The 14,806-nt window shown below is 44.1% G+C and overlaps 1 protein-coding gene across 2 annotated transcripts in view; it reads right to left on the bottom strand.

Moving 5' to 3' along the window:
- The window catches only part of LOC133464526 (forkhead box protein N3-like), an 81,610-nt gene that overhangs the window by 32,291 nt on the left and 34,513 nt on the right, over positions 1-14,806 (bottom strand). For both annotated transcript variants that reach the window (XM_061746558.1, XM_061746557.1), the window contains exon 2: positions 12,805-13,404. In XM_061746558.1, coding sequence (XP_061602542.1) covers positions 12,805-13,386 — 582 coding nt within the window. In that variant the 5' untranslated portion in view covers positions 13,387-13,404. The remainder of the gene's footprint in view (positions 1-12,804; positions 13,405-14,806) is intronic.

Raw genomic sequence — 14,806 nt, 5'->3', positions numbered from 1 at the left:
CGGCAACAATTAACCAATCAGAGAACAGTACCTAGTACGACCCTATCTCCTCCACTTTTTATTGCTGGATTTGTGGAAGACGAATGATTTAAAATGTGAGTTTATTTTTATGTATTTGTTACAACTGAACGATATTCTGAGTTATTGTGACGAGTTGAATAAAGTTCGACTTACCAGACTGTTTTGTTTCGCTTTATATATGTTTTATCATGCGCCTTAAAACCCACTGCGCCTTATGTGTGAAAATATACCCGCTTATTGATATTGCGCCTTATAATGTTGCGTGCCTAATGGTTGGATAAAAGCTTTTTTTTGTCACTCTAACATGTAGAAAATTGACTTTTCTTCTTCCGGCGTGGTTCTGATTCATCAAAAGTTTGTTCTTGTCAAGCACTCATCACTTTAACGTTCTTTCTTTTTTCCATCTGTGATTGCAATCATGTTTGTTGAAAGATAAATACAGACTGAGCCTTATCAACTTGCCGACAGTTGCAGCTGCTTTGAAGATTTCTCCAGATTCAGATTCCTCTCTTGTTCAGCTGGTGTGAAAATCACGTCAGACCGATTTACACAACTCTCCTCCTTTAACCACAGTTGGTTTCAGCCTCAGTCATCAACACCAATGTCTGGAAAAGACATTTAATCTGACTGAGAGCTAGAGAGGAGCTGATGTGCTGTAAGCAAATCCAACAGCACCAGTTGTTTGACAACCAACATCTGGGTCACTGAGGTCCATCGGTTCTCATGAGGCTCTTCTTTTTATTTTACACCCATGAAGTCTGTCCAGGAACTCTTACGGTTGACCTCGCACATCTAAGGAGTGTTTATGCCAACTTTCCACTTAATGACTTTACACGTGACTTCAAGGTCCAAGACAGTTGGGAATAAAGCCTGAAGTCGGCTGCTGGCGCAGAGATGGAGTTTGGAGCAGATTAGGGTGTTTCAATCAATCAATCAACCTTTATTTATAAAGCACTTTTCATACAGATATGTAGCACAAAGTGCTTTACATGTTTTAAAAATTGTACAATTTAAACAGGGCCCAAAACCCCATGTGGGGCGAAGAGGTCCCATGAACGAACAGGTCCCATGAAGGTCCATCACAGAGGGTCTTTGGTCTTAGCCAACTAAGATCATTGTGGTCTTTTCATTCACAAAGAAATGTAGCTGCAGCCATCCAATGACTGACCCCCACAAGCTCCCCGAACTAAAGGTCGAGACCTGCCGTCTGGCTTTACAGTCTTCATACGTTAGTCCAATGTCTCTCAGCTGGGATCCAAGAGTGGGTCATGAACCCGTCTTTTGCCTTTCGCCTCAGGTTACCGTAAAGATCTCAGGTAATGCTTCTCATCTTTCACCCCTTTTCCACCAAACCGGTTCCAGGACTGATTCTGGTGCTGGTTCTCGACTCGTTCAACATGTAGCAGCCTCCGTGGACTGTATCTCTAAAAGACAGGTTGTCTCCTCCTCAGACCACTGCTGCTTGGCTGCATCTATATTAATTCATCACTTATTTGAAAATGTCGCCCTCTCGCAGTCTTGCTATTGCCCAGCAAAGAGTTGGTACTACCTCGGAACCGTTTTTTCTGGCCAGGAGCCAGTTCTTTGTCAGTGGAAACAGAAAGCCCGGTTCCAAACGCAGCACCGGCCCCAAACCAGCCCTGGAACCGGTTTGGTGGAAAAGGGGTATTTGAGTCTTTTAATCAGAAGCCCCTTTCACACAGAGATTCCGCAATATTGGTGTAAAGAAGTCCTGCCAATACGCCGCCTTTGTTGGTTCACACAGAACCATACAACGCCGGCATAACGCCGCTCCCGTCTGTAAATTCACACAGCATGCCGGCGTTCCGCAATCAGAGGCGTGACGACAGCGTCAGCGTCTAGTGGCATGCCGGCATGCCGGCTGTGTCATTCACACAGACCCCGTTTCGGCTCTGTGACTACCTCCGCTGCCGGCTTATTGGTGGGGCCACTTGGCCCCCCCATTCCGCCTCCGTGACTTTCACACAGAACAGCGAGGCGGCTTAAAGGCGCAACGTTCCCGCCTCGAACTGGCTGTGTGAAAGGGGCTAGAATCAGACTTTAATGACAGGGTTTGAATACATCAAACAGGGAATTTGACTTTGGATACACCGTCAGCGACATAGATGTTATAATGCGCCTATTTTCCAAGGATGACACTGGGATAGAGGAGGGAAAAAAGGCATCTTCACAAAACACCTCAGCACATAAAAGCAATATCATCACGAAGACTTGCATTTGGGTATGGGGGGGAGGGTTACGGGGGGGGGGTCCCGGCACGGTGCATCCAAGTGAGCGCCACGGCCATTGTCCTTGATGTTATCATACAGTTCTGATACAGGTCCACAGATGTCCTGGGAGGGGAGGCCTAGTGGGGGGCAGAGCATCTTGTTTTTCATTCCTCCAGGGAGATTGTGACTTAAGTCTCAGTTGTTGCATTATTTCATGAATTTTCTAGGAAAACAGCTTGGTTGTCATGGTGCGACTTCTCGTCCTGAGAGCCTCAGCTATCTTGGGGGCGGTACCAACCAGTAGAAGTACGCCCACAAATCATGCTTTACTGAGGCTGCTGTCTTGCTCGCTACCGCCACACATGGCAGGAACTGGAATTACCAGACTGGACAGACCAAAGCTCGTTTTCCGGGACGCTAAGTTAATTACATGGTTGTAATTTTCGAGACATGACATGACTTATTTCTTCTCATTCTCTTGTTGTTTCTAGGTTTTTTTTAAATGATATTTTAAGCCACACTCTAAGGCTATGTTCACACTGCTGCTAAATTCAGATTTTTTTGCCCAGATGTGACTCAAAGATTGCAGATCGAGAGTGAGTTATATGCTAAAGTCTTTCTCGACATCCTGAAGTTATGGATGAACTCTGTCAGGGAAGACCCTCACCTCATGATCCCACCACTCCTGGTTCAGACTCTGCATCCACACACACCTCTGTACGCAGGTAGCAGCCACTGCTGCACAGAAGGCCATCGTTAACCTTTGTACTCTCCCTTTTTTCCATCTCCTTCTTCCCTTCATCAGGTGGGCAGAACTCTTTTGCTTCCGACTGTGCGAGTACTTTCAAACACGTGAAGGCGAACCATTCACACTCAGTGTAATGAAGGTCGCATATAAATAATAATGTGAACGACCACATAAAAGTTTCTTCATTTCTTGAATTCAGTCAGATTTTTAGCCCCTTTTGATCTCAACACACTGAAAATACCTTTCACAGATGGCCATGATTTATACTGAGGCTGACACCGAATCAGAGTTAATATACGTTCAATAATTATCCACTATGCTCTCAATTATCTTCAATAAAAAACTATAACTGGACTTTTATCATTTAAGCAGGTCCATTTTTAGCAACTCTTCTTCCACCGACACCTCAGGGACGTGTCTCGCTAATTAGGTACCAAATGGTTCAGGTTGTGCACCCGCTGACTGGTGACTCTTCGTCGGCTGTTGCTGGGCAGGTGTCGGACCGCAGGCCAGCCTTTCTACTGAAAACACCGGCTGATGAACGCGGAGATGAACACGGAGCGACTAAAGCAAATTAATTTGAAGGTTTTATTGCCAAAACTTTGAACTAAAAGAATCAATAAGCTTAAATTGAGTGTTACTCCCCTATAAAGACGACCAGTTACTTTTATATTAGACGATAAATTTGTTTTCTCCATTTAAACCGAACACGTGTGACTTTCGCAGGATTTAACACATGTTTTAAAGATTATTAGCCTACTTATAAACAGGCTTCTGCGAGGGGCATTTCTGACCAGGATTCGGATTCTTGGTTCGACTTTGGAGGAAAATATGATGCAGACGTGTGCAGCCATGGGAAAAAGACAGCACAGACTCTTTCAGTTTAATGTTTAAAGTGCAACCAGGTCCTCACCAGGTCTCAGAATTAAGTAAATCCAAACGGAAACTGAGCCAAAAGGCAGAAAAACAAAGTACACTAGTTTCTGTTGGAGGGCAGAAGACGGTAAATACCATCCAGGTGCTTTTAATCAAATGCTCTCGATTAATTAATCACCAGCGGTAAAGCAGCTGTTGAGGTAATTTCCTGGTCGGGAGCATCCAGGTGTGTATTAACACAACGCCAAAGAGTAAAGACATCAGCGATGATCTTTTAAAAAACAGTTATCCCCACTCAACAATCTGGAAAAAGATATGGGATATGATTTCAAATGCTTGGAAGGATTTCCAGGTGAAAGCGTCCTCTTTTTCTTTTTAATCGTCTTGATCAGAGATGTTTAATGAAAACGTATCAGTGTTTCCGCAGAAACGCCTCATAACGCCTGTCAAGCATGTAGGTGGTGGTTTGTGCAAGACAAAGGTTTCTTTGCTCAGTTTAGTCGGGCTACAGTTATAACTTAATTATACTATTTGACTGGACTCTTTGTCCCGATGTTCGAGCACACAGGGAGAATCAATTTACCGACCAAAGTATGTCTGACTCTGGTGATGGTGCTCAGTTTCCAGTTGACCTATAAAGCCTTGGTCTACCAGTCTGCAGCAGCAGCGATGGTAACTGGTGAACGGGACAGACATTATCTGGGGGCATGAACCTGACTAATTGTTTGGTTTAGTTTGATTTCAGTTGGACATCTAAGTGAATCCGTGCAGGATTACATCATCTGTTGCTAACAAGCACTTCTCTTGGTCTTTATCAAGTCTTTAGTCCACCGCTGACACACACAACCCGTGTAGACGGATGCTGCTGGAGTCCAGGACTTGCCCCTGCAGTCATATCTCCTAAAAAAACACCACTTCTGTCAGCGCTACGAGCTCCCCGACTCCCACGTCTCAAACTCCCTACGAAGATCAGAAACAAAAGGGTCAAACCCTCCTCCTCTCCGCTCTACATCCTTCACCTCTCCTCTCCTGCTCGTTTGCCTTTTGAGGTCTTTTCTTTTTAATCATTAGCTGGTCGTAGGATAGCTCAGTCTGCTGCTTCCACGTATACATACACTTCCCTGTTGTTATGGAGACGCATCACAATAAAATGCTAGAAAAGCATCAGAATTACCTGCAGAAATACACTAGGAGAAACTATCATCTAAACCAGCATAGAAAGCTAGAAAGCTCAGCAAAAACACCTTAAACAGATACGACAAAAGACATAATTTAACAGAAATTGTAATTGGCAGAATCTAAAGTATAGCTAAAAAAAATTTACAAGCTTCAATTTGTCAAGTGTTTATAGATAAATAAGTGCTTTCATTTTCTTTTTTTTGTCATGTTTTGACTACGGTTTCTTTGATAAAACTGAACAACTGAATTTTGTTGCAAAGCATCAGTTTTTCCTCTGCATAAGGTGTGCTGGCCTGATCATGAAGGCCCTGCAGCCCCGTCTGTTCAGACTGAATGGTGGCAATGAGTTGAAGAAAGTTCAACAACTTCTCGAACTCTGCAGCTTCAGTTACGTTTTACTGTTAATGAAGCTAAAAAAAAATAAAAAATTCTAAGAAAAACGATTTTTGCACACAAAACCCAAATGAGCTGAAGTGACAGCGTTCAGAAAAAAGAGCCAAAATGTCAGTGGTTCTGCAGAAACTACACACCGACAAATTTAGAGTTAAAGAGTGGAAAACCCCACAATGGGTCCTGAAATAACTTGAAACTGACAAAAACAGTAATAATAATTTACTGAAAACCGACTAATGAAATCAAACATTACTTCTGGAGTGCAGCTCAATAAGATCATAGGATCAGTAAACTCGTGAAGCTGGCCTGGACTAGTTAGCTGGTACCCCCTTTAGTGTGCCCGGTCATTAGCAACTGAGAAAAATAATAATCTACTGAAAATCAAATGTTTTTGAGTTAATTGTTCACCGCACTTCACATGCACCAGAGAAAGCAAAAGGAGTTGAGCTCATCTCCAAGCAGCTTGATGGTCCTGGGACAACTACTACTGCATTGTAGCCAACCTCCCCAGATGTGGACGCAGGAAGAACATTGAGGATGAATTGAAGAGATGGATAATACGAATGGAAACCAAAGAGCCCAGAACAACTTCTAAACATATACAAGGGCAGCTTCAAGGTCGAGGTACATCAGCCTTAGATCACAATAAAAAGAAAATCATAATAAAGTCAGACTGGAACTTGCGAAAATGCATATTAACAAGCCACAAAAATTCTGGGAGAATCACCTTTGGACAGATGGGACAAAACTGCAGCTTTTTGGCAAGTCGCATTAGCTATGTGTACACAGATGCAAAAATAAAGCGTTAAAAAAAAAAAACAACAACAATGTGCCTAATGTGAAACACGGAGGAGGCTCGGTTATGTTCTGGAACTGCCTCGCTGCCTCTGGTGCAGGGTGTCTTGAATTTCTGCAGGTACAATGATGTATCAAGACTATCAAGACATTTTGGAGTACCGTAAAAAAACTTGGTCTCAGTTGCTGGTCATGGGTCCTCCAACAGGATAATGACCCGAAATATTAGGCCTGTAGCGATGCGTCGATGACGTCAACGTCATATTTTCACCCAAACAGTTTGCACTTTGCAGAATGGAGACCAAAACTGCAACCACCTAACACCTAACAAAGTCCTGCAAAAAGCCCCCAAAAACAGCCCTAAATGATCAAAAGTATGGGAAAACTTTAAATTTGGTCCCGAACGCCTTTTGGAATTGGCACACCAGCACAACAGGGATGTTGGAGCATCTAAAGCGGAGCCCCCACCCTCGTCTCTCATGGACGGGACAATAATAACTCATGCATCCGCCATAGAAAAGTTCCTTTCGTGATTAAACTTTTTTATGCAATAAAAATATGAAATTCAGTGTGAAACAGTGCCCTGTTTTAACCAAATATGTTATTTTTAACATGTTTTTTTTTTTTTTTAACACATTTGGATAACATGCATTGCACTGCATTTTTTAAATCTTATAATTTTGTACAAGAGAGATTTTCGTTGGACTGTAAGAGTAAACCGGCTGGCCTTTTTATCTTGTATAATTTTATTCTATATTTTTATTTTGCTCTGCAAAACTGTTGTTTAATAAACTATATTATTAAGGATTTTTTATATTTATTTGATACATTATGGTTTTTATTAATCGAACAACAGAAAAATAATCGTTAGACTAATCGTCCAATTATTCATTAGATTAGTCGACTAATCGATAAAATAATCGCCAGACTAATCGTTTAAAAAATAATGGTTTACTCCCAGCCCTACAAGATATACAGCAGAAAGAGCTGAAGCATTCGGCCTGCAGAAGAAACCCCACAAACCCGAGACAGAGTGGACAAAAATACCCGTCTACGGGTGCAGAGGTCGACAGAAATCACTTGATCGACTCAAAACGGTCGTGCAGCAAAATATGAATATTAAATGAATCTAATTATATGAGTCAACAAAACGTGTCCAGGCCACGTTTTTCTTCTGTTGAACCACAATTCAAATCAGAAAACTATTATTTATTATCACTTTTGTCGGTAGTTTCAGTGAACGTTGTGGGTTTTTCTTTCTTTTAATGGAGGGATACCAACATATCTATCTGTGTTTTCATGCACAGTTCAGCAATTCAGCGTTGATTTATGTTAAATAAATGATGACGCGGTGTAACGTTAAGTCCTGATAAAACCGGAATATGTTTAACTTCACTGTACTTTCCAATTCTTTTCTTCAACAGAGGCGGTTCGGCTGCAACAATCTGCTGATAAACATACTTTAAGAAAGAAAAAAAAACGTTAAGCGAGCAAACCTGCTCATGAGAAACGCTGCAGTTCAACATGAGACTGAAGGACGGCTCTCGTCTGAACAGGGTGAGGTTAAGTTATTGGCGACGCACTTAAGTGCGGCAGCGAGAGACTTCATAGTGATTCTCAGATTACGAGAGTGGCCGGTTCTCTCTGCTGTGATTTCATAAGGAGCTTTGAGAGATAGATGCCTGGCTGCGAGCGTCGCGGCGTCGCCGCAGCATTGATCCCCGGCGCTGATCCACGACACCGAGGGCAACAACACTTGTCATTAAGGCATGTCATTCAAGAATCCTGTTTGTAAACAAAGCCATGGCAACGGCAGGGACTCACGCTCTCTCACGCTCTCCCTTTCGCAACTTTGAGCTCCCACGGGCAAGGCACACACTCACACACACTCACATACACACAACATGAACCCACATCTTGTCATCTGCCTGGATATGACCCAGAAATACAGCCACTGGAACAAATAGGCCACTGTCATATTAATCTCTACCTCTGTAAATTGATGGAAATATAATTTGGACGCGTTCACGGCGAGCTGGTTCCCGGTTCCACCTTCTGTCTCCCTCGTAAATATAACTTGACCTCCCCTCCGGCGGCTCGCGCCCGTCCCTCCTCTCTCCCACAGCGAGCGAGTGGATGAAACATAATGCACATATCTTACAACCCTGTAATTGTGAGCTTAACTCAAAAGTTATAAACAGGTAGAGGAGGGGGGGGGGGCTTTGAATGGCAGAGTCGGAGTAAATTACAGAGATTCTGTAATTGCAGCTTCAGATAAAGCGCCGCTCTTGGCAGGTAGAGGAAGAGTCTGCAGAGATGTGCCCTCATTTCCACACCGGCGCGGTGCGAGAGAGGGAGGTCTTTTAAGCTTTCGCCAGTGTTTGTGTGAGTCCGTGCACGCTTGTTTGTCAGCCTGTCAGACGTGCACCTTGTGTGTGTGTGAGTAGTGTGTGTGGATGTAAGAGTGCGTGCAGGAAAGTGGGATTGGGTTTGAGGGGTTAATGAGCATGCTGTCTTAAACAGTGTGCAGCGACAGGAAGACAAGACTAGCTGTCCTTGCCAAAATCACCTCTACACAAGCTGCTCCACACACACACACACACACACACACACACACACACACACACACACACACACACACACACACACACACACACACACACACACACACACACACACACACACACACACACACACACACACACACACACACACAAACACAAACCAGCACCAATGAGCATATATCACAAGATGAGGACATATACTTTTTCTCCCCCACTCAACACCTCAGTGCACATCTGAAGCTCACACACACACACAACCACATACACGCGCCTAAGCCAGCAAAGCCAAATCAGTTTTCCCGTTGCTACAGCAACAGCATACTTTCGTGTCAACTGCAACCTTGTTACTATGGAGATATGTATACAAGAGAAACTGTGCCGTCGTAGTCAAGGGCCAGATGACAGCATAGCGTGAGAGTGTGTGTGTGTGTGAGTGTGTGTGTGTGTGTGTGTGTGTGTGTGTGTGTGTGTGTGTGTGTGTGTGTGTGTGTGTGTGTGTGTGTGTGTGTGTGTGTGTGTGTGTGTGTGTGTGTGTGTGTGCAGAGACGACCGCATGAGCTCAGGCGCACAGATGCCGCGTCCTTCCTCCCTATCCTTCATCCATTTTGTTCCCTCGTCCGTCCGTCCGTCCATCAGGGCTCAGGAACTATTCTGGTCAAGGAAAGCGTAAAAGCCCCCCTTCATATCCTCCAGCATCATCTCGTTCACGCAGTGCGAGCATTGATCCTCGCCGCTTGCCCCCCCCCAACAACCCCTCGGGCGAGAGAAAAATCTAAAGTCTGCCGGCATCGGCGTTATTAAATCCTCCAGTATTAATTTAGCACTAATTGAGTGAGGGATTCATCCCCCCAACACCCCCCTCCCTCCCCGTTTACCCTGAGAACAACTCTGGATGGGAAAAGCCGGTATAAAAGGCTGCATCAAGACTTAAATCAAAAGCGAAACGCTCTTCCCACCGGGGAGGCGCCGAGCGTCGGAGTGAGAGAGAACTATGAAAGCAGAGATCATCAACTATTGATAAGGTCGAATCTGGTACAGCTGTAGACAAAATACAGAATATGTTTAACTTCACGTTGGATATGCCTGCAAACAGCTGATAACTGTCTGGCTCTGAAATAAACTCTTACCACACATGCTACAGTGAATAATGTGGTTATATTTGTGGTTGCAGTGACATTTCACACATTTTACGGTTGAGACAGAATAACTACGATCACTGAACGGTGGCACGAGTTACAATCAGGGTCTCTGTTCAGACCAACACGGATCAGCATAATCTCTTTCAAAGTTAATTTTAAATATGCAATGACTACAAGTGGAGCTGAATGGCCTTGTTATATTGTGGGATTTTTGTTCCTTCTGTTGAGCTTTTTCAGTAAAACACTGATCCATCTCCTGATTTATGCATCAAAACTGCCACGCTGAAGCAATTTCTGGCAAAAAGGTCATTCAGACCGAGACGAATCGTGGAGGAAGAGTGTAACGTAGAGCAAAGAAATATCCCACAAATATTCACACTAAACAAGCAGAAGAGACTGCAGCAGAAGCAGTAAGGGTAAAGGAGGGACTGCAGCGTTGGTAGCTGACACATCCACCTGCTTATCTGGGGCCAGGTCGCAGGGGCAGTGGCCTAATGGCAGCCGGCTTCTGGCAGGAGGATCCCCCTTATGATCCAGGTCCTGCTCAAGGTTTCTTCCCTCCTAAAGGGGAGTTTTTTCTTGCCACTGTTTATGTTATGTTTATGTAATAATTGCTCGAGGGTCATGTTCTGGGTCTCTGGAAAGCGCCTAGAGACAACTTCTGTTGTATTAGCTATTTAAATAAAATTGAATTGAATTAATGGCGTTTTTCCACTGGTACCTACTCAGCCCAGCTCGGCTCTGCGCTAGGGCTGTTCGATTAATCGATTTTAAATCGTAATCGCGATTATGTAATTAGAACGATGTTAAAACGTGAAACTCGTAAAATCGATTTTTCACTTTTTTTTTTTTTTTTTTTTACCTTGTCTGCACACACATATTAATGATTGATACCATATTAATGATTGATGGAAATACCTCTCAATACCTGCGACAAGTGCCCCATCGGAGAGGCTCTTTAGTGTAGGAGGGGGCGTTGTAACATACCAGCGGGCATCCCTCAAACCAGATGCGGTAGACCGGCTCGTGTTCCTTGCAAAAAACTTGCAAATGTGAATAGCAAATGTAATGACTGACATTACACACCTCTACCTCCTTCATGGGTTGCATTATTATTTAGCATGCAAAGACCCAGTTTAGTTTAATTAGAAAATGTCTTGTTTTATTTAATTGGAAATATAACTTACTGTATGTTTGCAAGTGCTGATTTTTTTTTTCAGAGATAAACCTTTATATTTTATTATATTTTTTTAAACTTTTTTTCAACTTATTTTACAGAGTTTTGCACTTTATTCATTCATTTTTGGTTTAGTAAGAGCAAAGTTTGCACTTAAAGCCCAATGGGGCAAATGTTCAATAAAAAAAGCATATTTGAAATCATTTCTTTGCATTTTGTCAATTCACAAAATAATCGTAATCGTAATCGAAAATCGGATTTTGAGAGAAAAAAATCGAGATTTTATTTTTGGGCAAAATCGAACAGCCCTATGTCACACCATCAAAAGTACGTCACAGCAGCTTTGCTCCAACCCCGCCTGCTACTGGTCAGGGTACTGGATTCTAGTGGAAATGAAACTGGGCCAAGTTGAGTCGAGCCGAGTTGAGATGAGTAGAGCTGAGTAGGTACTAGTGGAAAAGTGCCATAAGTTAGGTAGACCAGACTTCCCTATCTGTGGCCACTTCTTTCAGCTCATCTGGTTGTACCCAGGCCAGCTGAGACACATAATCCCTCCACTGGAAGACCTCAGCAGGAAGGCGTCCAGGAGACATCCTCACCAGATGCCCGAGTCACCTCATCTAACTCCTCCCGATGCAGGGGAGCAGCAGTTCCCCTGTTGGATGACCCTGGATGACCTCACCCTATCTCTAAGGGAGACCCCCGGACACTCGTGACCACAGGTGAGGGTAGGAACGTAGACCGACTGGTAAATCAGGAGTTTTGCCTTTCAGCTCAGGGCCTTCTTGTGGACTTTTACTGTGAAGGAGCATCTACGCACCACGTATACTGAACCATTTCCCCTTTTTTCCTTCTTTCATCCATGTTGTTTACCAAGAATGTTCACCTGCATTAACCTGTCGATGCTGCATGTGACCTCATCAGCTCGGTTGTTGCCTAGTTGCAAACACAACAGCTTAAAGGTTTTCCTTTGGGATTTAAAAATCTGATTCCTTGCTGGCTTCTGGTCTATCGGGTGCCGTGGTTGTGTCCTCCTTCCTCCACTATAGTTGCAGTTCAGGTGAAATCTTGTTTTGACTTTGCACACACAGAGTTACACAGACATACACACCTGTTCACTCACCTACATACTCACACCACAGTTTTGGGGGACAGTAAATCGCAGTAGCCTAGTCTGGATTCAGTTTTAGAGACCTGGTATGGTTGCTGTTTGTGTCTCTGCCTGTTCCCGTTTCTGTTTGTTTGTTTTCTCTCTTGCAGATTCCAATGGCTTGCGTGCCCATTTTGTGTTTTCCTGTGTTTCTCTCATTTCAGATTTGCAGCGGATGCCACCCCTCAACACCCCCACCGACCCCCCCACCCCTGAATCCCCCTTACATATATGTTTAAACCCCCTAAAAATTGTCACAAGAAAAAAAAGAAAGAAGATTAAAATGCACGCTTTAAGTTTTACCAAACTTGGTATGAACCAATAATATATATGCAAGGGACAAGGAAAAAGAAAAAGAAAAATCAGATTTAACTCAATCCGACTAACAAGCTCTTATTTGCCAGCGAACATAAATCAGCGATTCATCAGTATGACCAAAGTCACAGATGTCACTCATAACCACCAACTACATCCCCTAATTCAGTCTCAACAGTCTCACATATGATCTCGCCAGAACCGCCGGGTGCTTACCTGGCTGCGATCTTTATCCACCTTTTTGAAGCACTTGTTTAGTGACAGGTTGTGACGCACCGAGTTCTTCCAGCCTGTGGGGGCGTTTGCAAAGTACGGGAAGTGCTCCAGAATCCAGCCGTAGATATCCTTCACCGGCAGCCGCTTGTTCGGCGCGTCCTCGATGGCCATGAAGATCAGGCAGCTGAAGGAGTACGGGGGTTTCCTGTTGGCCCCGGCCGCCAGGTCGTACGCCGAGTGCGCGTCGCCGAGCATGGGGTCGTCCGGGGAGGGAGACGAGGAAGAAGGCGAGCGGGGGTGCTGACCGTCGGGGTCCTGCAGCGGGGAGACGCTACGCAGCCCGGAGTGGCTGAAGCTGTTGAGGAGGTCGGTGCTCTCGTGGAGCCAGGAGAGGCTGGTGAGCTCCTCGTCCTCGGCCTTGGAGAAGGAAGCAGACACGGAGAGGGAGAGGTCGGCGGCTTCGGCCTCGGAGGCCGCCGCGGCAGCGTCCCCCTGCCGGTACAGCGGGCTCATGCCCTGCGAGGCACTGGCTCCACTGCTGGGGCTCTGGGCCTTCTTGCTGGGTGGCATGGTGGGTCCCATCCAGCCCGGGGATCACTCCTGAGGAGAACAAGAGGGAAGCAACGTCGTCAGCACGTGAAACTCTTTCTTTTTAATTCTTCTTATTGAATTTTCCTTGGATGCATTACAACAGTGTATGTCAGGGCACCGGGGATTCACTTCAACTAGTGTTGTTTTTGTCAGCCTTAGTTAGTTTTAGTATAGTCTTTGGGTCAAACTATCATTTTATTTTTTATTCGTTTTAGTCACGTTCATATTCCTTTTAGTCATGTCAAGTTTCAGTCGACTAAAAGTCTAAGCATTTTAGTCTTATTTTAGTCAGAATTGTCCAGGACCATTTTAGTCTCCATCTCGGATGGATGAATGCATGGATGGATGGATGGATGGATGGATGTAGTGTTGTTGTTGGCAGTCTGTTTCAATTTTAGTTTTAGTCTAGTCTTTGGGTCAAGCTATCATTTTAGTTTTTATTAAGTTTAGTTTTAGTAATGTTCATTCTCTTTTTAGTTGTGTCGAGTTTCAGTCGACTAAAAGTCTGAGCATTTTAGTCTCGTTTTAGTTGAAGATTGTATTTAGCCAAACCCTTTTACAATTCAAACAAGTTTATCTTATTATTATATTATTGTTACCTTATAGACTCAAGAATACATTCATTCCAGATACAGAAGACTCGAATTTGAGTTTACAACATATTTATTTTTCCGCATTTCTCCCCATCTTTTTCTTTTTCAATGACACATTTGGTTTTCTTTTCCACGTCTATGTAGCGAAAATGTATCCAAAAACAATGCCAAGATCATACAGAATCAAATCATACCAGGACAATGTAGGCTAAATAAAATATCCATGTAAAAAGAAATATCCATCGTTCCATTATCTATACCCGCTTTATACTCCTTTGCAGGGTCACGGGGGTCTGCTGGAGCCGATCCCAGCTCATTTTCAGGCAAAAGGCAGGGGTTGACCCTGGACAGGTCACCAGTCCATCACAGGGCCACATATACACACAGACAACCACACTCACACCTACGGACAATTTAGAGTAATTAATTAAGCTACTACGCATGTTTTTGGACTGTGGGAGGAAGCCGGAGGGAACCAGCGGAAGCACGGGGAGAACATGCAAACTCCACACAGAAAGACCCTGCAGGGCCTGGGAGTCGAACCGGGGACTTTCTGGCTGTGAGGCAACAGTGCTAAACACCAAGCCACCGTGCTGCAAAAAGAAATATAAGACAGAAAAAAAAAGGATGAAATAAAATTAAAACAAACAACAAAAGGGGGAGACGAGACAAAGGGACAGAAATACAAAACCATCAACCGCTGGGCCAGTAAGGAGGAAAACGCCAAAGCCTTTGTGCTGACAAGATGTCAAAGATATAGTTCTTGAAGTAACCCCAAAAGGGCCAGAAGGGGACAGGGAGTAACACTTTTGTTCAAT

The sequence above is a fragment of the Cololabis saira genome, chromosome 18, assembly GCF_033807715.1.
Source record: "Cololabis saira isolate AMF1-May2022 chromosome 18, fColSai1.1, whole genome shotgun sequence".
NCBI lineage: Eukaryota > Metazoa > Chordata > Actinopteri > Beloniformes > Belonidae > Cololabis > Cololabis saira.
Note: the sequence above shows the minus strand (reverse complement) of the source record. Positions and strands in the feature narration are given on the sequence as shown.